Below are 26603 nucleotides of genomic sequence, written 5' to 3' on the forward strand. Positions count from 1 at the left end.
CCTCCCCAACTCCCTCCCCCCTAACTCCCCCCTCCCTCCTTCCCTCCATCCCTCCCTCCCCCAATCCCTCCCCCTCCCTCCACCCTTCCATCCCTCTCCCCCTCCCCCCTCCTTCCACCCTCTCTCCCCCCTCCCGGTTACAATTGAAACCCTACGAGGACGGGCCCAACGGGGAAAGAGGGGTACTGGGAAAAGGGGAGGTCCCCCTCACTACCCCCTTCCCCCTCCCCTCCCCCCTTCCCCTCCCTCCCCCTCCCCCCTCCCTCCCCTCCCCCTCCCTCCCCTCCCCTCCTCCCTCCACCCCTCCCTCCTCCCTCCCTCCCCCTTCCCTCCCTCCCCTCCTCACGGTTACAATGGAAACCCTACGAGGACGGGCCCAACGGGGAAAGAGGGGTACTGGGAAAAGGGGAGATCCCCCTCCCTCCCCCTTCCCCCCTCTCCCCCTTACCTCCCCCCCTCCCTCCCCTCTCCCTCCCTCCTCCCCCCTTCCCCCCTCCCCCCCTCCCCTCCCCCTCCCCTCCTCCCTCCACACCTCCCTCCTCCCTCCCTCCCTCCCCCTTCCCTCCCTCCCCTCCTCCCGGTTACAATGGAAACCCTACGAGGACGGGCCCAATGGTGAAAGAGGGGTACTGGGAAAATGGGAGGTTCCCCTCCCTCCCCCCTCCCTCCCTTCTCCCTCCCCCCCTCCCTCCCCCTCCCCTTCCCCCCTCCCTCCCCTTCCCCCCTCCCCCCTCCCTACCCCTCCCCCCTACCCCCTTCCCTCCCCTCTCCCTCCTCCCTTCCCCCCTCCCCTCCCCCTCCCCTCCCCCTCCCCTCCCCCCTCCACACCTCCCTACTCCCTCCCTCGAAAAGCAACTGACAGAAGCACTAAGTAGCCGCGAATGTTTCAAAACCAGCACTTAACCGCGAATGTTTTTTTAAAAAGCACTTAACCGCGAATGTTTCAAAACAAGCAATTAAAAAGCACTTTTTTTAAAAAAGTATTTTTTTTTATTCCAAGAGAATGGGGGGGGGGTCTGAGAATGGGGACTGGGTAGGGGGACAACAGGGGTCGTTGCGGTGGGGGCTTGGTGGTGGGGGAAAGAGGGGTACTGGGAAAAGGGGAGGTCCCACTTCCCCCTCAACCTCTTCCTCCCCCCTCCTTCCCACCTCCATCCCGACTCTCTCCCCCCTCAATCCCAACCTCCATCACCACTCAGCCCCTAACTCACCCCTCCCTCCTTCCCTCCATCCGACCCTCCCCCACTCCCTCCCCCCCTCCCTCCACCCTTCCACCCCTCTCCCCCTCCTTCCACCCTCCCTCCCCCCCTCCCGGTTACAATGGAAACCCTACGGGGACGGGCCCAACGGTGAAAGAGGGGTACTGGGAAAAGGGGAGTTCCCCCTCCCTCCCCTCCTCCCTCCCCTCCCCCCTACCCCTCTTCCCCCCTCCCCCTCCCCTCCCTCACCCTCCCCTCCTCCCTCCACACCTCCCTCCTCCCTCCCTCCCCCCTCCCGGTTACAATGGAAACCCTACGAGGACGGGCCCAACGGGGAAAGAGGAGTACTGGGAAAAGGGGAGGTCCCCCTCCCTCCCCCCTTCCCGCTCCCCTCCCCCCTCCCCTCTCCCTCCCCCTCCCCCCTACCCCCCTCCCTCCCCTCCCCCCTCCCTCCCCTCCCCTCCTCCCTCCACACCTCCCTCCTCCCTCCCTCCCCCTTCCCGCCCTCCCGTCCTCCCGGTTACAATGGAAACCCTACGAGGACGGGCCCAACGGGGAAAGAGGGGTACTGGGAAAAGGGGAGGTCCCCCTCCCTCCCTCCCCCCTACCCACCTCCCTCCCCTCTCCCTCCCCCCTTCCCTCCTCCCTTCCCCCCTCCCCCCTCCCATCCCCCCCTCTCCCCCCTCCCTCCCCCCTACCCCCCCTCCCTCCCCTCTCCCTCCCCCCTTCCCCCCTCCCCCCTCCCCTCCCTCCCCTCCTCCCTCCCCCTTCCCTCCCCTAACCCTCCCCCTTTCCTCCCCTCCCGGTTACAATGGAAACCCTACGAGGACGGGCCCAACGGGCCCACTCGGTCTAGTATACTACTAAAACTCTGCGGTCCAACATTCCGTATGTATATGTGTATGTACGCAAAGATTCCGAAGAGTTTCTGTCCATAACTTACAAACCCTACTCCTCCCTGACGGTACACCAAAGCGCTACGATTTTTGTACCGCCATATTCACCATTAACATGGGCAACTATTGTAAGTACTTTCGTTCAAATTGAAGCTGCCTTTTTAAAGCTAGAGAGATATTAAAGTTTAATTTTCATTTCTAACCCTTTTCTTGAAGGGGCTTCAGCGCGTGATGTCACAATGGCACCCGTGCACCAATGAGAGATCAGCTCGGTTTTAAATTTACATCTTCAGCTTGTGACGTCACAATGCTTGTGTGAGATTGTTGCAACATTGTTGCGAAAGGCAACTGCCAGTTTTTTAAAGTTGTGCAAGTCACTTAACATACACAGATCAGCATGGGGCCCCTATTCCCTCCCTCCCCCCCCTTCCCCCCTCAACCCCTTCCTCCCCACTCCTTCCCACCTCCATCCCCACTCCCTCCACCCCTCCTCCCCAACTCCCTCCCCACCTCCCTCACCCCTCCTCCCCTAACTCCCCCCCCTCCCTCCTTCCCTCCATCCCTCCCCCCCTCCCTCCACCCTTCCATCCCTCTCCCCCTCCCCCCTCCTTCCACCCTCCCTCCCCCCTTCTGGTTACAAAGGAAACCCTACGGGGACGGGCCCAACGGGGAAAGAGGGGTACTGGGAAAAGGGGAGGTCCCCCTCCCTCCCCTCCCCTCCCCCTCCCCCCTAACCCTCTCCCTCCCCCTTCCCCCTCCCCTCCTCCCTCCACACCTCCCTCCTCCCTCCCTCCCCTCCTCCCGGTTACAATGGAAACCCTACGAGGACGGGCCCAACGGGGAAAGAGGGGTACTGGGAAAAGGGGAGGTCCCCCTCCCTCCCCCCTTCCCCCATCCCATCCCCCCTTCCTCTCCTCTCCCTCCCCCTTCCCCCCGTTCCCCCCTCCCCTTCCCCCATCCCTCCACACCTCTCTCCTCCCTCCCTCCCCTTCCCTCCCTCCCATCCTCCCAATGCTTGTTTGAGATGGGTGCTACATTGTTTCGAAAAGCACCACTAACAGATCGCAGTGAGAAGCACTATGTGACCGCGAATGTTTCAAAACAAGCACTTAAAAAGCACTTATCTTTTTTTAAAGTATTTTTTTTAATTGCAAGTCACTTAACATACACAGATCAGCATTGGGCCCCTATGCTCGTGGGCCACCGGGGCAAGTGTTTCCCGGTTACAATGGAAACCCTACGGGGACGGGCCCAACGGGGAAAGAGGGGTACTGGGAAAAGGGGAGATCCCCCTCCCTCCCCTCCCCCCTACTCCCTCCCCCCTTCCCCCCTCCCCTTCCCCCCTCCCCTCCCCCCTCCCTCCCCCTCCCCTCCTCCCTCCACACCTCCCTCCCTCCCCCCTCCCGGTTACAATGGAAACCCTATGAGGACGGGCCCAACGGGGAAAGAGGGGTACTGGGAAAAGGGGAGGTCCCCCTTCCCCCCTCAACCCCTTCATCCCCCCTCCTTCCCACCTCCATCCCCACTCCCTCCCCCCCTCCTCCCCCTCCCTCCCCAACTCCCTCCCCCCTCCCCCCTAACTCCCCCCTCCCTCCTTCCCTCCCTCCCCAATCCCTCCCCCCCTCCCTCCACCCTTCCATCCCTCTCCCCCCTCCTTCCACCCTCCCTCCCCCCCTCCCGGTTACAATTGAAACCCTACGAGGACCGGCCCAACGGGGAAAGAGGAGTACTGGGAAAAGGGGAGGTCCCCCTCCCTCCCCCCTTCCCCTCCCCCCTACCCCCCTCCCTCCCCTCCCCCCTCCCTCCCCTCCCCTCCTCCCTCCACACCTCCCTCCTCCCTCCCTCCCCCTTCCCGCCCTCCCCTCCTCCCGGTTACAATGGAAACCCTACGAGGACGGGCCCAACGGGGAAAGAGGGGTACTGGGAAAAGGGGAGGTCCCCCTCCCTCCCCCCTACCCACCTCCCTCCCCTCTCCCTCCCCCCTTTCCCTCCTCCCTTCCCCCCTCCCCTCCCCCTCCCATCCCCCCCTCTCCCCCTCCCTCCCCCCTACCCCCTCCCTCCCCTCTCCCTCCCCCCTCCCCTCCCCCCCTCCCCTCCCCTCCTCCCTCCCCCAACCCTCCCCCTTTCCTCCCCTCCCGGTTACAATGGAAACCCTACGAGGACGGGCCCAACGGGCCCACTCGGTCTAGTATACTACTAAAACTCAGATCTTGTGTTATATATATATATAACACTGATGTCGGCTGAATACGGCAATTCCGGCAAAACGGTGAACCGTAGCGCCACGATTTTTGTACCGCCTTAATCAGCATGCGGTTCGCTGCTGGAAAATGATATTTTTATTTAATTCGGACGCATATTTTTTAAGTTACAGAGGTTTAAAAGTGCTGCCCCCCCTGATTTATCGAAGTTTTGACAGAAGGGGGGCGCTGCGGTGCGGATTGTGATGTCACAATGCCCCTGTGAGATGGACTCGAGCTGACCCCCCTTCACCCCCCCCCAGCGGTATTCAGCGTGTGACGTCACAATGCCCCTGTGCTACATTGTTGCGAAGAGCTGTCAAGTCAAGTCCATTTTATTTGTATAGCACATTTAAAAACAACCCACGTTGACCAAAGTGCTGTACATCTGATTAGGTACTAAGGAAAAAAATGAAACATACAGTGGCACTCAAACAGTTCACAGCGCCTCCTCAATGAGCCTCAAACGCTAGGGAGTAGAAATAGGTTTTGAGCCTGGACTTAAAGGAGTCGATGGAGGGGGCAGTTCTGATGGGGAGAGGGATGCTCTTTCCACCCTCCCCCTCTCTCCCTCCCCCCTCCCCCCTTTCCCCCCTCCCCCCCTTTCCGCCCTCCCCTTCCACCCTCCCCTCCCCTCCCCCCTCCCTCCCCCTTCCCTCCCCCCACTCCCCTTCCCCCTTCCCCCTCCCCTCCTCCCTCCACACCTCCCTCCTCCCCCCCTCCCCCTTCCCTCCCTCCCCTTCTCCCGGTTACAATGTAAACCCTACGAGGACGGGCACAATGGGGAAAGAGGGGTACTGGGAAAAGGGGAGGTCCCCCTCCCTCCGCCCTTCCCCTCCCCCTCCCTCCCCCTCCCCCTCTCTCCCTCCCCCTCCCCCTCTCTCCCTCCCCCCTTCCCCCCCTCCCCTTCCCCCCCTCCCCTCCCCTACCCCCTCCCTCCCCCTCCCCTCCTCCCTCCACACCTCTCTCCCTCCCCCTTCCCTCCCTCCCCTCCTCCCGGTTACAATGGAAACCCTACGAGGACGGGCCCAACGGGCACACTTGAGATGGGTGCTACAGTGAGAAGCACTATGTGACCGCGAATGTTTCAAAACAAGCACTTAAAAAGCACTTATCTCTTTTTAAAGTATATTTTTTTATTGCAAGTCACTTAACATACACAGATCAGCATTGGGCCCATATGCTCGTGGGCCACCGGGGCAAGTGTTTCGAAAAAAGCACTGAGAGTGTGTATGGGGAGAGAGAGAATGGGGGGGGGGTCTGTGAATGGGGACTGGGGACAACAGGGGTCGTTGCGGAGGGGGCTTGGTGGTGGGGGAAAGAGGGGTACTGGGAAAAGGGGAGGTCCCACTTCCCCCATCAACCCCTTCCTCCCCCCTCCTTCCCACCTCCATCCCCACTCCCTCCCCCCCTCCCTCCCCCCTCAATCCCAACCTCCATCACCACTCAGCCCCTAACTCCCCCCCTCCCTCCTTCCCTCCATCCCACCCTCCCCCACTCCCTCCCCCCTCCCTCCACCATTCCATCCCTCTCCCCCTCCCCCCTCCTTCCACCATCCCTCCACCCCTCCCGGTTACAATGGAAACCCTACAGGGACGGGCCCAACGGGGAAAGAGGGGTACTGGGAAAAGGGGAGATCCCCCTCCCTCCCTCCCCCCTCACTCCCCCTTACCTCCCCCCTACCCCCCTCCCTCCCCTCTCCCTCCCTCCTCCCCCTTCCCCCCTCCCCCCCTCCCCTCCCCCTCCCCTCCCCTCCTCCCTCCACACCTCCCTCCTCCCTCCCTCCCCCTCCCCTCCCTCCCCTCCTCCCGGTTACAATGGAAACCCTACGAGCACGGGCCCAATGGGGAAAGAGGGGTACTGGGAAAAGGGGAGGTCCCCCTCCCTCCCCCCTCACTCCCTTCTCCCTCCCCCCTCCCTCCCCCTCCCCTCCTCTCTCCACACCTCCCTCCTCCCTCCCTCCCCCTTCCCTCCCTCCCCTCCTCCCGGTTACAATGGAAACCCTACGAGGACGGGCCCAACGGGGAAAGAGGGGTACTGGGAAAAGGGGAGGTCCCCCTTCCTCCCCCCCTCCCCCTCCCTCCCCCCTCCCTCCCCCCTCCCCTCCCCTCCCTCCCTCCCCCCTCCCTCCTCCCTACCCCCTCCCTCCCCTCTCCCTCCCACATCCCCCCCTTCCCCCTCCCTCCCCCTTCCCTCCCCTTCCCTCCCCCCTCCCTCCCCCCACCCTCCCCCTTCCCTCCCCCCCCACTCCCCTCCCGTTTACAATGGAAACCCTACGAGGACGGGCCCAACGGGCACACTTGTGCTAGTACACTATTAAAACTCACTTCTTGTTTATAAATATGTTTGTATCCTGGGTTTGTGTATGTATCAGTGATTGCGGCAAAACTGTAAACCGTCGTGTCACGGTTTTTGCACCGCCTTGATCACCAACTTCCCGTCTGACCGGCCGCGATATTTTCATTTAATTTGGTCATATATTTTTTAAGTTACAGAGGTTTTAAAGCGCTGCCCCCCCTGATTTATCGAAGTTTTGACAGAAGGGGGGCGCTGCGGTGCGGATTAATCTTCATTGTGATGTCACAATGCCCCTGTGCCAAGCAGCTGCTATTGGGTGTCTGCTCTTTACAAATTTACATTTTTTGATTTTTAACCTTTTTTTTCCAAGGTCTTCAGCTTGTGACGTCACAATGCTTGTGCTACATTGTTGCGAAAAGCAAATGGTTGTTTTTTAAAGTTGTGTTTTTAATTGCAAGTCACTTAACATACACAGATCAGCATGGGGCCCCTATGCTCGTGGGCCACCGGGGCAAGTGTTACGAAAAAAGAAAGGGGAGGTCCCCCTTCCCCCCTCAACCCCTTCCTCCCCACTCCTTCCCACCTCCATCCCCACTCCCTCCCCCCCTCCTCCCCAACTCCCTCCCCCCCTCCTCCCCAACTCCCTCCCCATCCCTCCCCACCTCCCTCACCCCTCGGGGACGGGCCCAACGGGGAAAGAGGGGTACTGGGAAAAGGAGAGGTCCCCCTCTCTCCCCCCTTCCCCTCCCTCCCCCCTCCATCCCCCTCCCTCCACCTCCCCCCCTTCCCCCTCCCCCCCTTCCCCTCCCACCCCTTCCCCCCACCCCTTCCCCCCTCCATCCCCCTCCCCTCCTCCATCCCTCCCCCCTCCCTCCCCACCTCCCGGTTACAATGGAAACCCTACGAGGACGGGCCCAACGGGGAAAGAGGGGTACTGGGAAAAGGGGAGGTCCCCCTCCCTCCCTTCCCCCCTCCCTCCCCTCTCCCTCCACCCTTCCCTCCCCTCCTCCCTCCACACCTCCCTCCTCCCTCCCTCCCCCCTCCCTCCCCGCCTCCTGGTTACAATGGAAACCCTACGAGGACGGGCCCAACGGGGAAAGAGGGGTACTGGGAAAACGGGTGGTCCCCCTCCCTCCCCCCTTCCCCCCTCCCTCCCCCTCCCCATAACCCCTCCCTTCACTGTCCCTCCCCCCCTCCCGTCCCCCACTCCCTCCCCCTCCCCTCCCCCCTCCCTTCCCTCCCCCCCACTCCCCTCCCGGTTACAATGGAAACCCTACGAGGACGGGCCCAACGGGGAAAGAGGGGTAATGGGAAAAGGGGAGGTCCCCCTCCCTCCCCCTTCTCCCCTCCCCTCCCCCTCCCTCCCCCCCTACCCACCTCCCTCCCCTCTCCCTCCCCCCCTTCCCCTCTCCAACCCTCCCCTCCCCCTCCCCTCCTCCCTCCTCCCTCCCTCCCCCTTCCCTCCCCTCCTCCCGGTAACAATGGAAACCCTACGAGGACGGGCCCAACGGGGAAAGCGGGGTACTGGGAAAAGGGGAGGTCCCCCTCCCTCCCTCTTTCCCCTCTCCCTACCCTCCTCCATCCTCTCTCCCTCCCCCCTCCCCTCCTCCCTCCCCCCTCCCTCCCCCTCTCCCTCCCCCTCCCTTCCTCCCACCCTCCCCCTTCCCTCCCCCCCACTCCCCTCCCGGTTACAATGGAAACCCTACGAGGACGGGCCCAACGGGCACACTTGTGCTAGTCTATATACTACTAAAACTCAGATCTTGTGTTATATATATATATAACACTGATGTCGGCTGAATACGGCAATTCCGGCAAAACGGTGAACCGTAGCGCCACGATTTTTGTACCGCCTTAATCAGCATGCGGTTCGCTGCTGGAAAATGATATTTTTATTTAATTCGGACGCATATTTTTTAAGTTACAGAGGTTTAAAAGTGCTGCCCCCCCTGATTTATCGAAGTTTTGACAGAAGGGGGGCGCTGCGGTGCGGATTGTGATGTCACAATGCCCCTGTGAGATGGACTCGAGCTGACCCCCCTTCACCCCCCCCCAGCGGTATTCAGCGTGTGACGTCACAATGCCCCTGTGCTACATTGTTGCGAAGAGCTGTCAAGTCAAGTCCATTTTATTTGTATAGCACATTTAAAAACAACCCACGTTGACCAAAGTGCTGTACATCTGATTAGGTACTAAGGAAAAAAATGAAACATACAGTGGCACGCAAACAGTTCACAGCGCCTCCTCAATGAGCCTCAAACGCTAGGGAGTAGAAATAGGTTTTGAGCCTGGACTTAAAGGAGTCGATGGAGGGGGCAGTTCTGATGGGGAGAGGGATGCTCTTTCCACCCTCCCCCTCTCTCCCTCCCCCCTCCCCCCTTTCCCCCCTCCCCCCCTTTCCGCCCTCCCCTTCCACCCTCCCCTCCCCTCCCCCCTCCCTCCCCCTTCCCTCCCCCCACTCCCCTTCCCCCTTCCCCCTCCCCTCCTCCCTCCACACCTCCCTCCTCCCCCCCTCCCCCTTCCCTCCCTCCCCTTCTCCCGGTTACAATGTAAACCCTACGAGGACGGGCACAATGGGGAAAGAGGGGTACTGGGAAAAGGGGAGGTCCCCCTCCCTCCGCCCTTCCCCTCCCCCTCCCTCCCCCTCCCCCTCTCTCCCTCCCCCTCCCCCTCTCTCCCTCCCCCCTTCCCCCCCTCCCCTTCCCCCCCTCCCCTCCCCTACCCCCTCCCTCCCCCTCCCCTCCTCCCTCCACACCTCTCTCCCTCCCCTTTCCCTCCCTCCCCTCCTCCCGGTTACAATGGAAACCCTACGAGGACGGGCCCAACGGGCACACTTGAGATGGGTGCTACAGTGAGAAGCACTATGTGACCGCGAATGTTTCAAAACAAGCACTTAAAAAGCACTTATCTCTTTTTAAAGTATATTTTTTTATTGCAAGTCACTTAACATACACAGATCAGCATTGGGCCCATATGCTCGTGGGCCACCGGGGCAAGTGTTTCGAAAAAAGCACTGAGAGTGTGTATGGGGAGAGAGAGAATGGGGGGGGGGTCTGTGAATGGGGACTGGGGACAACAGGGGTCGTTGCGGAGGGGGCTTGGTGGTGGGGGAAAGAGGGGTACTGGGAAAAGGGGAGGTCCCACTTCCCCCATCAACCCCTTCCTCCCCCCTCCTTCCCACCTCCATCCCCACTCCCTCCCCCCCTCCCTCCCCCCTCAATCCCAACCTCCATCACCACTCAGCCCCTAACTCCCCCCCTCCCTCCTTCCCTCCATCCCACCCTCCCCCACTCCCTCCCCCCTCCCTCCACCATTCCATCCCTCTCCCCCTCCCCCCTCCTTCCACCATCCCTCCACCCCTCCCGGTTACAATGGAAACCCTACAGGGACGGGCCCAACGGGGAAAGAGGGGTACTGGGAAAAGGGGAGATCCCCCTCCCTCCCTCCCCCCTCACTCCCCCTTACCTCCCCCCTACCCCCCTCCCTCCCCTCTCCCTCCCTCCTCCCCCTTCCCCCCTCCCCCCCTCCCCTCCCCCTCCCCTCCCCTCCTCCCTCCACACCTCCCTCCTCCCTCCCTCCCCCTCCCCTCCCTCCCCTCCTCCCGGTTACAATGGAAACCCTACGAGCACGGGCCCAATGGGGAAAGAGGGGTACTGGGAAAAGGGGAGGTCCCCCTCCCTCCCCCCTCACTCCCTTCTCCCTCCCCCCCTCCCTCCCCCTCCCCTTCCCCCCTCCCTCCCCTTCCCCCCTCCCCCTCCCCCCTACCCCCCTCCCTCACCTCTCCCTCCCTCCCTTCCTCCCTCCCCTCCCCCCCTCCCTCCCCCTCCCCTCCCCCCTCCACACCTCCCTACTCCCTCCCTCCCCCTTCCCTACCCCCACTCCCCTCCCGGTTACAATGGAAACCCTACGAGGACGGGCCCAACGGGCACACTTCTTCTAGTATACTATTAAAACTCACTTCTTGTTTATAAATATGTTTGTATCCTGGGTTTGTGTATGTATCACTGATTGCGGCAAAACTGTAAACCGTCGCGTCACGGTTTTTGCAGCGCCTTGATCACCAACCTCCCGTCTGACCGGCCGCGATATTTTCATTTAATTTGGTCATATATTTTTTAAGTTACAGAGGTTTTAAAGCGCTGCCCCCCCTGATTTATCGAAGTTTTGACAGAAGGGGGGCGCTGCGGTGCGGATTAATCTTCATTGTGATGTCACAATGCCCCTGTGCCAAGCAGCTGCTATTGGGTGTCTGCTCTTTACAAATTTACATTTTTTAATTTTTAACCTTTTTTTTCAAAGGTCTTCAGCTTGTGACGTCACAATGCTTGTGCTACATTGTTGCGAAAAGCAAATGGTTGTTTTTTAAAGTTGTGTTTTTAATTGCAAGTCACTTAACATACACAGATCAGCATGGGGCCCCTATGCTCGTGGGCCACCGGGGCAAGTGTTACGAAAAAAGAAAGAGGAGGTCCCCCTTCCCCCCTCAACCCCTTCCTCCCCACTCCTTCCCACCTCCATCCCCACTCCCTCCCCCCCTCCTCCCCAACTCCCTCCCCATCCCTCCCCACCTCCCTCACCCCTCGGGGACGGGCCCAACGGGGAAAGAGGGGTACTGGGAAAAGGAGAGGTCCCCCTCCCTCCCCCCTTCCCCCTCCGTCCCCCCTCCCTCCCCCTCCCTCCACCTCCCCCCCTTCCCCCCTCCCCCCCTTCCCCCCCTTCCCCCCTCCCCCCCTCCCCCCTCCCCTCCCCCCCTCCATCCCCCTCCCCTCCTCCATCCCTCCCCCCTCCCTCCCCACCTCCCGGTTACAATGGAAACCCTACGAGGACGGGCCCAACGGGGAAAGAGGGGTACTGGGAAAAGGGGAGGTCCCCCTCCCTCCTCCCTTCCCCCTCCCTCCCCTCTCCCTCCACCTCCCCCTCTTCCCCCTCCCCTTCTCCCCTCCCCTCCCCCCTTCCCTCCCCCTCATCCCTCCACACCTGCCTCCTCCCTCCCTCCCCGCCTCCCGGTTACAATGGAAACCCTACGAGGACGGGCCCAACGGGGAAAGAGGGGTACTGGGAAAACGGGTGGTCCCCCTCCCACCCCTCCTTCCCCCTCCCTCCCCCTCCCTCCACTCTCCCTCCCCCCTCCCCCCCTCCCCTCCCCCACTCCCTCCCCCTCCCCTCCCTCCTCCCTTCCCTCCCCCCCACTCCCCTCCCGGTTACAATGGAAACCCTACGAGGACGGGCCCAATGGGGAAAGAGGGGTACTGGGAAAAGGGGAGGTCCCCCTCCCTCCCCGTTCTCCCCTCCCCTCCCCCTCCCTCCCCCCTCCCTCCCCCCCTACCCCCCTCCCTCCCCTCTCCCTCCCCCCCCTTCCCCTCTCCCACCCTCCCCTCCCCCTCCACACCTCCCTCCTCCCTCCCTCCCCCTTCCCTCCCTCCCCTCCTCCCGGTAACAATGGAAACCCTACAAGGACGGGGAAAGCGGGGTACTGGGAAAAGGGGAGGTCCCCCTCCCTCCCCCTTTCCCCCCTCCCTACCCCCTCCATCCTCTCTCCCTCCCCCCTCCCCTCCTCCCTCCCCCCTCCCTCCCCCTCCTCCTCCCCTCCCCTCCCCTCCTCCCTCCCCCTCCCTCTCCCTCCCCCTCCCCCCCTCTCTCCCCCTCCCTTCCTCCCTCCCTCCCCCTTCCCTCCACACCACTCCCCTCCCGGTTACAATGGAAACCCTACGAGGATGGGCCCAACGGGCACACTTGTGCTAGTTATTTATTTAAAAGTAGCATTTAAAAGACATTAGTTATAGTGATTTACAATCAGAAGAAATATATGCTTTTTTTCAACCAAATGAATGTTTTTTCAGTTTCATGAGAGTGAAAAGGGGTAATTATTCATGAGAGTGAAAAGGGGTAATTATAAATGGGAATTTAAATAAATATAAAAAAGAATAATGGGGATGTGCTGGAAGAAACACATTCAAGCACAGGGGTTCAGGACCAAAAAGGAACATGAAGAAAAACATGGTGGGGAAGAGCTATTTCAAAATGGAGAGGTGGTTGAGCTTGTTCTACTCTCTAAGGCTGTGTTTTGCCAATCGTATATCCTCATTTTGTGATAAAGCATGGGCATTTTTGCAGAACACTTTAATTTCTGCCCTGTGATTCTGCACCTTTCCAAACAAGAGAACTTTTCTTCTTTACCCCATGTTAGGGCGGTTTGGGTAACAGAAATTTGTCTTCACATATCACTACCCATAAATATGAGGCACAAAATAAAATAAATTTTTACAGAATTTATGTGGTGGGGGGAATAAATACAACATGCAAAAAAAAACAAATAATGTCAGTTTTTATGTTTAGTTTCCCAATACTGTGGGACAATGTTGATTGGGTTGAAATTCATTGCTGAATTATTTCTTTGCCATGCCCTCTCCAGTCCGAATTCATGTCAACAGACATCTCTTCATCTGCGAGGCATTTTCATTAATCTGCAAGTAACCCCATTATCCTGCGATCTAACCTGAGTTCATGTGAGAAAGGTATTGTAGTAAGAGTTCAGGGGGTAATGGTGAGCCCACACTTGTGAGCATTGTGTTCAATTTTGGTCATACTGTTAGAGGAAAGATGCTAAGCTGGAAAAGGTACAGAAAAGATTTACAAGGGTGTGTCCAAGGTTTGAGGGCCTGAGCTTTAGTGAGAGGTTCAACAGGCTAGAACTGTGCACCTTGGAGTGCAGGAGGATGAGGGGTGATCTTATAGCGGTGTACAAGATCATGAGGGGAACAGATAGGGTAAATGCAGTCTTTTATCCAGAGTAGGGAAATCAGAGAGGACATATGTTTAAGGTGAGGGGGCAAAGGTGAGGAACTTGAGGGGCAACCTTTTTTACTCAAAGGATGGTGCATGTATGAAATGAGCTGCCGAAGAGGTAGTTGAGGCAGGTACTATCACAATGTTTAAGAACATTTAGACGTACATAGATAGGATAGGGTAGAGAGGGATACGGGCCAAACGCAGGCAGGTGGGACTAATTTAGATGGATCATGTTGGTCGGCATAGGCATGTTGGCTGAAGGGCATGTTTCCACACTCTATGACTCTATAACTCAAATCCTCGAAACCCATCTCCCTGATATTCCAACTTCCTAAACTTTTTCCAAATCCATGAGCCTTGTCCAATCCCTGACTCTAATGTTGGCCTCAGCTGTTAACTAACAGCAATAAAATAATGAGAGAAGAATATTCCATAGGAACATAGCTCCATTTACATGATTCAATGGGAGAAGTATGTTTGTCTTGTAGAAAATCATGATGCAGATATTTTTAGGAATACAACCCCTCCTATATCACGGATGTCACCTGCATTTACTTTTTTGTTCTCTTCAATATCTTCAACACTTACATGAAAATTCCTCTTAGTCTTTTGTACGCTAAGTTAAACAACCCCTGCATTTTGATCTATTAAGTGAACTAGAGACCCTTATTCTTGAAATCATGTTAATAAATGTTTACCATAACTACTCAATGGTCATCACAGACTTTGTGAATTATGTTGCCCAGAATTAGACAAAGTATTCCAGTGAGAGACAAATCAGTAACATAAAAAAATATCAACAGGAAATATTAGAAACAGCAGGTCATTCAACATCAGTGGAAGGAGGACAGAGTTAATATTTTGTTGAACACTTGTTTTGTCTTAGTATTTCTTGTTTCTATGTTCTCTGACTCTGTTTATAAAACTTAGTTTTATGAGTAATTTTCTTAAACTTTTCAACCTAATAAAGATTTATATCCCAATTTCTCTGTCCCTGCAGTCTCTTTAGAATTGCACTTTTTAGATTATATTGTCTTTCATTCTTCTTTCCAAAAAGTAATGCAATGCATTTCTCTGTGTTAAATTTCAACTTTCTGGCATCAATCCATTCCATTACCCTATGTCTCTTAATATCCCCTCTATTGCTTATTGCACTTCTAGGTTTTGGTTCACTGCAAATTTCTGAATCTATTATATTGACACAGGAACACTTTACAAAGATGAATATTTGAGTTAATTATAACATAATTTGAAAGGAAATTGGATAAACAGATCAAAAAGACATGTTAGGAAAAAGGTTACTTCAGTTGCAGAATTAACACGAGAAAAGGCGCAGATGGCTAAATAATCTGCATTGTCATTTCCATTCATTAGTACTGTTGTCTGTAATCACGCATTAACAAATGCTGACAATTTTTACAATATTTATATATTGCTAAGTTGATGCTTCTTTTCCCTGATGTTTTTCCAAATTAGAGCTTTCAGAATCAATGACAGTTATTTAACAGTTATTAAAACTGTAAAGGTTGGTAACTTTGACTCCTGATATGAAAGCCCAGCTGCAGCGATACCTGAAACTGGGCATGCATGGAGCAAACTGCAGTGTGGGCATGCCAAATAAAATGACTGCATAGCAGGAAATGGACTCATTAATTTCAGTCATTATGTTAAAAGCCTGCACCACTTGAAATAAGTGCTTGTGTTCAGTAAGCACTTGTAATTTCCATAATTTAAGCTTCTGACATTCACTTCTCTACCTTCCCAAGAACTGAGAGTGTGGTTCCACTTCTGTGAAGCAGCTTTTTGGGTTGTTTCTTGCCTTCTGTTGATCACTCATGCTGAGTGTATCATCACAAACAGACATGCATAACTTACTCTCTAGCATTTCAATTCGGTAATCCCTGCAGTGATAGTTGTGGAGCATGCAGGGCATTCGGCTGCTATGTAACTGCTATTATCGTCCATTGGACCATCATTTCCTGGATACTGTTGTACCTTATATTATTGAGAAAGGGAATAAGTAGTAACTTAACATGAATGAACCTCACAGTTGAAATTGATACTTTTCACAATGTATATTGTTACTATATGGATGAATGAGATATCACATAAAGCATGAAGAAAATGAGAGTTCCTCCCTCATTTTGCACCTCTTGCATTTGGGAATATTTAATCTTCTAGAAAAAGAAGCCGTTCATTGTTATGTTTTATTATACATAAGTTTCAACAAGATTTGATCTAGTTCTACAGAAGACCCATCAGGTCCACATTGGCCTTAGTGCACCAAGTACACTAATCCCACACAAACCCCATTTCTGAAATGGAGACAGATGGAACTGCAGATGCTGGAATCTTGAGCAAAACACAAAATGCTGGAGGAACTCAACGGGTCAGGTAGCATATGGGGAAGGAATGGTCAGTCTGACCCTCATTCTGTAGAAGGGTCCTGACTGGAAATGTGGTCTGTCCAATCCCGCCACAGATACTACCTGACCTGCTGAGTTCCTCCACCACGGTATGTTTTGCCCATTTCTGAAATAATTTCTTGAAAGAAAAGTTTGTTCCTGATCCTACGAGATTGATAATTATGCTATATTTACTATGAAATTGTCTTATTTTTCCCAGTGTACAACTTTAAATTTTTGTGTATGTTTATCATTGTTGCATTTTGGATTGTGGTTCAATGTGTTTCTTTTCTTTTGTCTTTCAGAGTCTTCTTGAGAGCAATAAATCAGTACGCAGATATGTTGAACAAGAAATTTCTTGATCAAGCAAACTTTGAACTACAGGTATACAAATTAAAACTAACTATTTGAAATGTTGGGATTGTATTTTGCAGATAGTTATGTTGGAAATTCGAAGATAGTTCAAAAATAAAATGCATGCAGGTGACATTCTCAATAGGGGAAGAGGGTTGCATTCCAAGAAAACTGGTCGTTTCACAATCTTCCTTAAAACAATGCCATGTTATCTGCGCATTTGTCAAGAAACATTAATTTTATTCCATATCTCTAATTTTTGAGTAGTGATTTGTGAATTATGTAAGCCAAATGGCCGTTTTGAAAGTGACTCCTGCATTAAAACCAATGTATTTTCCTAAGTGGATTTTTAAGTAGCATTTTGGAGTGAATATTTTTCTCATCATATCATCATATCATATATATACAGCCGGAAACAGGCCTTTTCGGCCCACCAAGTCCGTGCCGCCCAGTGATCCCTGTACATTAACACTATCCTACACCCACTAGGGACAATTTTTACATTTACCCAGCCAATTAACCTACATACCTGTACGTCTTTGGAGTGTGGGAGGAAACCGAAGATCTCGGAGAAAACCCACGCAGGTCACGGGGAGAACGTACAAACTCCTTACAGTGCAGCACCCGTAGTCAGGATCGAACCTGAGTCTCCGGCGCTGCATTCGCTGTAAAGCAGCAACTCTACCGCTGCGCTACCGTGCCGTGGAAAGGGAAATAGATAAATCCAAACAATGCAGTATGTGATTATATTACATTTTGCTGAAGCATTTCATCTCATTGTTTTTTGAAGTTTAGGGGCACATTATTATAAATTTGGCAACTATTCAGATACATCAGCTACTCATAGACATCATTGTGAATTTAGCCATAAATCAGTTTTTGACAGTAGAGCTCGCAGTTCCCCCACACCATCACCAACAACTGTCCAGGACATCCATTTCGATTGGGTAGAAGAGACTATTGTTAACTATAATTAAAGTTAATCCAAAGTAGAACTATATACAAAGTGGGATCTTGGTTTTGCCTTATAATACCAGGATGGTCTTGAAACAATGCTGCCCATCCTCATTATCGCACAAGAACATCAATTAAATAAGTTCACATCCTGTGCAAGCCCTAGTACTGGATCTCAAAAGTAGTGGTGAAAATCTTGCCAATACAGGCAAGCTTATTGCCTAGACTTCCACGATGCAATTACAATTTGTAGGAACAGGGCAATTCTTTCAGTGCTTCTGAAATTGTTGGCCACCAACACTTGGATCAAGCTGTTTCTTCCATCCCTCAGTTGATTTGGCAAATCCCGGTCCAACATAGTGCTGCACAGAGACACTCTCACTTGAACAGACCTGAGAGAATGACTTTGACAATAGGTGAGGTACTGGCCCCAAACTTTCAAAGTCTTAACATTTCATACATGCAAATTTACATGGAATCTATTCAGAAATATGTAATGTTAAAAGAATTTGGTTGAGAATTCAGATGATTGATAATTTGGATGAGAACACAGAGGACAAGATTACAAGTTTGCTGATGATACAAAAGTGGATAGTTTTACAGATAGTGAAGATGGTTGTGAAAGATTGCAGCAGGATCTGGATCGGGCGGCACGGTGGCGCAGCGGTAGAGTTGCTGCTTTACAGCGAATGCAGCGCCGGAGACTCAGGTTCGATCCTGACTACGGGCGCCGTCTGTAAGGAGTTTGTACGTTCTCCCCGTGACCTGCGTGGGTTTTCTCCGAGATCTTCGGTTTCCTCCCACACTCCAAAGACGTACAGGTTTGTAGGTTAATTGGCTGGGTAAATGTAAAAATTGTCCCTAGTGGGTATAGGATAGTGTTAATGTACGGGGATCGCTGGGCGGCACGGACTTGGAGGGCCGAAAAAGGCCTGTTTCCGGCTGTATATATATGATATGATATGATATGAATGGCCAGATGGGCTGAGGAATGGTTGATGGAATTTAATACAGAGAAGTTTGAGGTGTTGCATTTTGGGGCGTCTAACAAGGGCAGGACCTACACAGTGACTGTAGGCCTCTGGGGAGTGTTGTAGGGCAGAGGGATCTAGAGATGCAGGTGTATGGTTCCTTGAAGGACGAGTCGCAGGTAGATAAGGTGGTCATAAAGGCTTTTGGCACATTGGCCTTCATCAGTCAGAGTATTGAGTATGAACGTTGGGAGGTTATGTTGCAGTTGTATAAAACGTTGGTGAGACCGCATGTAGAATATTATGTTCAGTTCTGGGCACCATGTTATGGGAAAGATATTGTCAAGCTTGAAAGGGTTCAGAGAAGGTTTACGAGGATATTGCCAGGACTAGAGGGTGTGAGCTTTAGGGAGAGGTTGAGTAGGTGATGAGGGGTGATCTTATAGAGGTGTATAAAATCATGAGAGGAATAGATCGGGTAGATATACAGGGTCTCTTGCCCAGGGTAGGGGAATCGAGGTCCAGAGGACCTAGGTTCAAGGTGAAGGGGAAAAGATTTAATAGGAATCTGAGCAATAACTTTTTCACACAAAGGGTGGTGGGTGTATGGAACAAATTGCCAGAGGAAGTAGTTGAGGTTGGGACTATCCCAAAGTTTAAGAAACAGTTAGACAGGTACATGGATAGGACAGGTTTGGAGGGATATGGACCAAGCACAGGCAGATGGGACCAGTGTAGCTGGGACATGTTGGCTGGTGTGGGCAAGTTGGGCCGAAGGGCCTTTTTCCACACTCTATCACTCCATGACTCTATGACGCTAAACTAAAATTATTAAAAAAATTAAAATACTAATAAGATGCACTTAAAATTATTTAAAACATTTCAATTGTCTTAATTAAATCAATACAAATCATTACCTACTGCTCCTCTGGTAGCCGATTTCTCCTGTTCATTTTGGAACAGCTGATTTGAAACACATGGGTTTTGGTTGGGATTACATAGAAACATAGAAAATAGGTGCAGGAGGAGGCCATTTGGCCTTTCGAGCCAACACCGCCATTCATTGTGATCATGGCTGATCATCCATAATCAGTAACCTGTGCCTGCCTTCTCCCCATATACCCTGATTCCACTAGCCCCCAGAGGTCTATCTAACTCTCTTTTAAATGCATCCAGTGAATTAGCCTCCACTGCCTTCTGTGGCAGAGAATTCCATAAATTTACAACTCTCTGGGTGAAAAAGTTTCTTCTCACCTCAGTTTTAAATGGCCTCCCCCTTATTCTTAGACTGTGGCCCCTGGTTCTAGACTCCCGCAACATTGGGAACATTTTTCCTGCATCTAGTTTGTCCAGTCCTTTTATAATTGTATGCGTCTCTATAAGATCCCCTCTCATCCTTCTAAACTCCAGTGAATACAAGCCCAGTCTTTCCAATCTTTCCTCATATGACAGTCCCACCATCCCAGGGATTAACCTCGTGAACCTACTCTGCACTGCCTCAATAGCAAGGATGTCCTTCCTCAAATTAGGAGACCAAAACTGCACACAATGCTCCAGATGTGGTCTTTCCAGGGCCCTATACAACTGCAGAAGGACCTCTTTGCTCCTATACTCATATCCTCTCGTTATGAAGGCCAACATGCCATTGGCTTTCTTCACTGCCTGCTGTACTTGCATGCTTACTTTCAGTGACTGGTGTACAAGGACACCCAGGTCTCGTTGAACTTCCCTTTTTCCTAATCTGACACCATTGAGGTAATAATCTGCCTCCTTGTTTTTGCCGCCAAACTGGATAACCTCATATTTATCTACATTTTACTGCATCTGCCATGCATCTGCCCACTCACTCAACCTGTCCAAGTCACCCTGCAACCTCCCAACATCCTCTTCGCAGTTCACACTGCCATCCAGCTTTCTCATCTGCAAACTTGCTAGTGTTACTTCTGATTCCATCATCCAAAACATTCATATTTTTTGTAAATAGTTGCGGCCCCAGCACCGAGCCTTGCAGCTCTCCACTCGCCACTGTCTGCTATTCTGAAAAGGACCTGTTTATTCCTACTCTTTGCTTCCTGCCTGCCAACCAATTCTCTATCCATGTCAATACCCTACCCCCAATACCATGTGCTCTAATTTTGCTCACCAACCTCCCGCGTGGGACCTTATCCAACCAATGTTCTATCCATGTCAATACCCTACCCCCAATACCATGTGCTCTAATTCTGCTCATCAGCCTCCTGTGTGGGACCTTATCAAAGGCTTTCTGAAAGTCTAGATACACTATATCCACTGGCTATCCTTCATCCATTTTACTTGTCACATCCTCAAAAAATTCCAGAAGATTAGTCAAGCAGGATTTCTCCTTCATAAATCCATGCTGACTTGGACCGATCCTTTTACTGCTATCCAAATGGGCCGTTATTACCTCTTTAATAATTGACTCCAGCATCTTCCCCACCACCGATGTCAGGCTAACTGGTCTATAATTCCCTGTTTTCTTTTTCGTTTCTTTCTTGAAAAGTGGGATAACATTAGCTACCCTCCAATCCACAGGAACTGATCCTGAATCTATTGAACACTGGAAAATGATCACCAATACGTCCATGATTTCTAGAGTCACCTCCTTGAGTACCCTGGGATGCAGACCTTCAGGCCCTGGAGATTTATCAGCCTTCAGTCCCATCAGTCAACCCAATACTATTTCTCGCCGAATGCAAATTTCTTTCAGTTCCTCGTCTCCCTAGATCCTCTGTCTTCTAATACATCTGGGAGATTGTTTGTATCTTCCTTAGTGAAGACTGATCCGAAGTACCTGTTCAACTCTTCTGCCATTTCCTTGTTACCCATAATAATTTCACCCGTTTCTGCCTTCAAGGGACCCACATTTGTCTTTACTAATCTTTTTCTCTTAACATATCTAAAGAAGCTTTTACTGTCCTTCTGTATATTCATGGCCAGCTTCCCCTCGTACCTCATCTTTTCAGCCTGTATTGCCCTTTTTGTTACCTTCTGTTGTCCATTGAAAGTTCCCCAATCCTCTGGCTTCCTTCTACTCTTTGCTATGTTATTCATCTTTTCTTTTAGTTTTATTGGATCCCTAACTTCCCTTGTCAGCCACGGTTGCCTCTTACTCCCCTTAGAGTCTTTCTTCCTCTTTGGAATGAAATGATCCTGCATCTTCTGGATTATGCCCAGAAATTCCTGCCATTGCTGTTCCACTGTCATTCCTGCTAGGATTCTTTTCCAGTCGACCTTGGCCAGCTCCTCTCTCATGCCTTCATCGTCCCCTTTGTTCAACTGCAACACTGCTGATTTAACCTTCTCCCTCTCAAATTGCAGATTAAAACTAATATTATGGTCACTACCTCTTTTACCTTGAATATCTCAAAATGCAATTTTATTTCTTTAAGCAGTATAATTTCATAAACCAGTCTGTTAAATCACTTGCTGATTGAGACTCGACGTCCAAGCTTTGACAATGTTCAGCTGCGTCAAGAAATTCTGCACGAATTCTAGCCCAGAAAATATAGCCTGATTGTGACTTTAAATTCAAGAATATGAAACGCTAACTGCAAATTTTAGAAATTTTGAGGTTATTTTTGTGTCTCATCAATAATAAAAAATTATGGTGGTATTTCAAAAGCTTAAGCTGCAGTTTAATATTCACTTGATGTAGAATAAATTATTATTGATAAAGTCAGGAGCATTAGAATAAGATGCACAGATATTCAGTCTTCATAGAAATTATATACCTGATTAATTTGATTAAGATTATAGAAACATAGAAACATAGAAAATAGGTGCAGGAGTAGGCCATTCGGCCCTTCGAGCCTGCACCGCCATTCAATATGATCATGGCTGATCATTCAGCTCAGTAGCCTGTACCTGCCTTCTCTCCATACCCCCTGATCCCTTTAGCAAAAAGGGCCACATCTAACTCCCTCTTAAATATAGCCAATGAACTGGCCTCAACTACCTTCTGTGGCAGAGAATTCCACAGACTCACCACTCTCTGTGTGAAGAAATGTTTACTCATCTCGGTCCTAAAAGACTTCCCCCTTATCCTTAAGCTGTGACCCCTGGTTCTGGACTCCCCCAACATCGGGAACAATCTTCCCGCATCTAGCCTCTCCAACCCCTTAAGAATTTTATATGTTTCTATAAGATCCCCCCTCAGTCTTCTAAATTCCAGCGAGTACAAGCCCAGTCTATCTAGTCTTTCCTCATATGTAAGTCCCGCCATCCCAGGGATCAATCTGGTGAACCTTCTCTGTACTCCCTCTAAGGCAAGAACGTCTTTCCTCAGGTTAGGAGACCAAAACTGCACACAATACTCCAGGTGCGGTCTCACCAAGGCCCTGTACAACTGCAGCAGAACCTCATTGCTCCTAAACTCAAATCCTCTTGCTATGAATGCCAACATACCATTCGCTTTCTTCACTGCCTGCTGCACCTGCATGCTTGCATTCAATGACTGGTGCACCATGACACCCAGGTCACGTTGCATCTCCCCTTCTCCCAATCGGTCACCATTCAGGTAATACTCTGCTTTCCTGTTCTTGCCGCCAAAGTGGATAACCTCACATTTATCCACATTATATTGCATCTGCCATGCATTTGCCCACTCGCCTAATCTATCCAAGTCACTCTGCAGCCTCCTAGCATCCTCCTCGCAGCTAACACTGCCACCCAGCTTCGTGTCATCCGCAAACTTAGAGATGTTGCATTCAATTCCCTCGTCCAAATCATTAATATACACTGTAAATAACTGGGGTCCCAGCACTAAAAATTATGCATTGTTTATTTTATTTATGAAAGATTAATGATATCTATTGATCTTCAAATTGTTTGCTTATTAATACATTAAATTGGTTATAAATGATGAACTTAACTTTGTGTAGCAGAGCCAAATGAAATATGTGCATGAAATGAAATATAACAGAATATTGTGTAAATTGCAAAAATAACACTTTTTTTTGTTTGAGCTATATTTAATATTTAGCAATCAAGGAATTTATTTCTATGTCTATTACATTATACACTGATTTATATTTAGTACTGTATATTGAAATAGTCACATAAAGTATTGTCAGTAATCACATTGTAAGTTATGCTTAAGTTAGAAGCAAACAAGAAACAGCTGGAGGATCTCAATGGATTAGAAAGCATCTGGGGAGAGAGAGAGAGGGATAGTTGATGTTTTGGGTTGAGGCCCTGCTTTAGGACTAAAAATGCGAGGTGGGGGGGATAGCCAATATAAAGAGGGTAGAGTGAGGGATGATGCAGGAGCTGGGAGACAATAGGTGGAACCAGGTGAGTAGGTGATTGATGGGCAGATGGAGCCTGGTTGGTGGGAGATGGAGGTGATTAATGGAGAAAACAAAGAGCGGCTCATTCTGGAATCTGATAATAAAGAAGCTATAAGTGGACCCAGATAAAGAAGGGGTGATGGTTAGATCAAACTAGTGGGGAAGAGTAAAGAAACGGAGTAATGGCGAGTTGGGGGGAAAGGTATTGTAAAGAAGATGGAGGTGAGATAAACTTTATGTATCCTCAGTACAACAACCCAAGCTTTTCTGGCTATTCCTTGAACTAGAACTTCTCGTCCTTGAAATCATGCTTATAAATATTCAATATAACTACACTGTCATCACAGCCTTTGTGAAATATAGTGCTCAGAATTAGACAATTTGTCAAAAATAAAGGTTTTTTAATAGGTTTAAGTTCATTTTTGTTACTGCAAGCTAAAAATGCTAAAGGCTGCACGTTACATTATTTAATAGAGTATCATTGCACTTATCAATAGAAGTGATCGATTGTGAATTTCAATGGCCTCCCACAGTGAAAATGACAGACTGATCTTATGAGTCAGTGTTGTCTGATTACATAGGTCCCATAGAAACTCAGTATGTTTTTTTTAAATAGGTTTTATTCTGATTGTCATTTTTCAAGGTAACTTTTAAGTCGTTCCCTATTTCCCAATTGAAATCAACATTACCAATTTGGCCTGCATAATAGAAAGAGTGTTCTCCAATTCATGAACACATTATATCCAATTTGTGGTGTGGAAGCAGGTGTTATAGCTGAACTATCAGTACTTAGTAATCCATGGAGAGTTGCGTGGTCAGCGGTTTTGTGAGAATAATGTTGGTGATGGGAATTGGTCCTAATGAATAAGATGGGCTTGAAAAGATCACGAGGAGACATAGGAAAGAAACTAAAGGGAGTTGAAAGTTCAGAAAAGTGGAGGGAAACAGCACATGAAATTGACTAAATGATTGCATATTTACAAGCATATAAACAAATGTCAATATATAATTAAAATTGCAAAAACATGGTTCGGCATTACAAAAAAAATCAATAATTCCTATAAACATACTTGTGAAAACAAGCATCCATTACATATTTGACAATTTATTGTAAAGTGATAAAAGATATGAACCAAATTTGAGAAGGACGTGGAGGGTAATGAGATCAGTGTGGGGTACACTAATATGACAGGGCAGTTTGAGATCATGAATAAAGTGGTGTTGGATTAAGGTGGATAGACAACAGACAATAGGTGCAGGAGGAAGCCCTTCGAGCCAGCACCGCCATTCCATGTGATCATGGCTGATCATTCTCAATCAGTACCCCGTTCCTGCCTTCTCCCCATACCCCCTGACTCCGCTATCCTTAAGAGCTCTATCTAGCTGTCTCTTGAATGCAAATAAATCTCAAGGGCCTGATGAGATAATTTCCAGATTATTTCCAGATTATTTGAGAGAGGCAATTAAGGATATTGCAGAGATCTTAATGAAAATCTGTGTGTCGTCCACAGGTGAGGTCCCAGATGACTGGAGCATTGTCAATATTGTTCTTTTGTTAAAGTAGAGATAACCCAGGGAATTATAGGCCAGTAAACCTGATGTCAATGGTGTGGAAGCAATTGGATAGGATTCTTTGGAATACGATTTACTCGCATTTGGACGAGAATGGGCTAATGAGGAACAGTCAACATGACGTTGTCTGCAGCGGGTCATGTCCTACGAACTTGATTTAAGTTTTTGAGGAGGTGACAAAGGTGACGAATGAGGGAAAGGCAGTGGATATTGTCCATGTGGATTTTACTAAGAAATTTGATAAAGTCTCTCATGGTAGGCTGATCCAGAAGATTAAGGTGCATGTAATCCATCATGTCTTGATATTTTGGATAGAGAACTGGCTTACTCATGGAAGGCAGAGGTTAGTTTGTTATGGCTTGGACTTAAATGCAGACATGATAGTGGCATTTAAGAGGCTTTTAGATAGGCACATGGATATGCAGGAAGTGGAGGGATATGGATTACATGCAGGTAGAGAAGATTAGTTTTACTTGGCATCATGTTCAGCACAGATATTGTAGGCCGCAGGGCTTGTATGTGTGCTGTAGTCTTCTATGTTCAGATTGCAAGAACATGACCCATATATTTATTTACCCCTGCTATATCTTGATTTGATAATATATGTTGGATGTGAACTTACCCATTCCTTCTCTCCAGAGATGCTACCTGTCCCGCTGAGTTACTCCAGCATTTTGTGTCTACTCTGACAGCCTTCCTCACAACCCCAGAAATCTTGATGTTATCTCCAAACATATTATCCAACCCATCTATGTTTATGTACGTCATTTATATATATATCACAAACCACAGAGGTTGTCCCAGCACAGAACCCTGTGGAACTCCACTGGTTACAGACCTCCAGCCTGAATATTGTCTTTCCACCACAACCCTCTGTCTTCTATCGGTAAGCCAGCTCTGATTCCATCCTCTATCTTCTACTCGTAAGCGAGTTCTGAATCTGTGGTAGACCCCTCAGTTCATGTTACAACTTAAAGGTCACCATGGAACAAGCATTGAACATAGCACACACAGGAACAGCCCCTTTAGCCCACCACGCCCTGATGTTAACCATGATGTTAATTTAACTAATCCCATCAGCTTGCACATAGTCTGTATCCCTCTACTTCCTGCCTGTTCATGCGTGAAATGCTTCTTAAACCCTGCTTTCGCCTTAGCTACTACCATCTTCCATTGCATGATCTTCCAGGCACCTATTCCAGGCACCCATGGCCAGATTTGAGGTGGGTTTTCTGTGATCCCTCACTTTGATGAGGTCAAGGAGGTTTATCCTATGATCACCAGTGTGCTTATCCTAACTTTTAAAGCTTCTGGCGAAGTCAACAAGAAGGTCTACTACGACATTGCAAAACCCTAGTCTGCATTCAAAGGGAGACAAACTGATCCATCTAATAACATCAGTGCCAAATTCATAAAGGACACAATCCTATGGCAAGGCATGATTAACAAAGAACAAGTCAGAAAATATAACTCCAACCATGTCCTTCTCGTGACAAATTGATGCACAATCTCATCATAACTCTTCCGCTGTTTATTAAGAGAGACCTGAAAAAGACATTGATCCCTGCTAGATCAGGCCATCACCCAATCAAGGAACTACAAAGGTGCCTACATCA

At 50.4% G+C, this 26603-nt stretch overlaps 1 protein-coding gene across 3 annotated transcripts in view; it reads left to right on the forward strand.

Moving 5' to 3' along the window:
• Positions 1-26603, forward strand: part of dock1 (dedicator of cytokinesis 1) — a 404255-nt gene that overhangs the window by 231044 nt on the left and 146608 nt on the right. For all 3 annotated transcript variants that reach the window (XM_078413630.1, XM_078413629.1, XM_078413628.1), the window contains exon 30: positions 16133-16211. In XM_078413630.1, coding sequence (XP_078269756.1) covers positions 16133-16211 — 79 coding nt within the window. The remainder of the gene's footprint in view (positions 1-16132; positions 16212-26603) is intronic.

The sequence above is a fragment of the Rhinoraja longicauda genome, chromosome 16, assembly GCF_053455715.1.
Source record: "Rhinoraja longicauda isolate Sanriku21f chromosome 16, sRhiLon1.1, whole genome shotgun sequence".
NCBI lineage: Eukaryota > Metazoa > Chordata > Chondrichthyes > Rajiformes > Arhynchobatidae > Rhinoraja > Rhinoraja longicauda.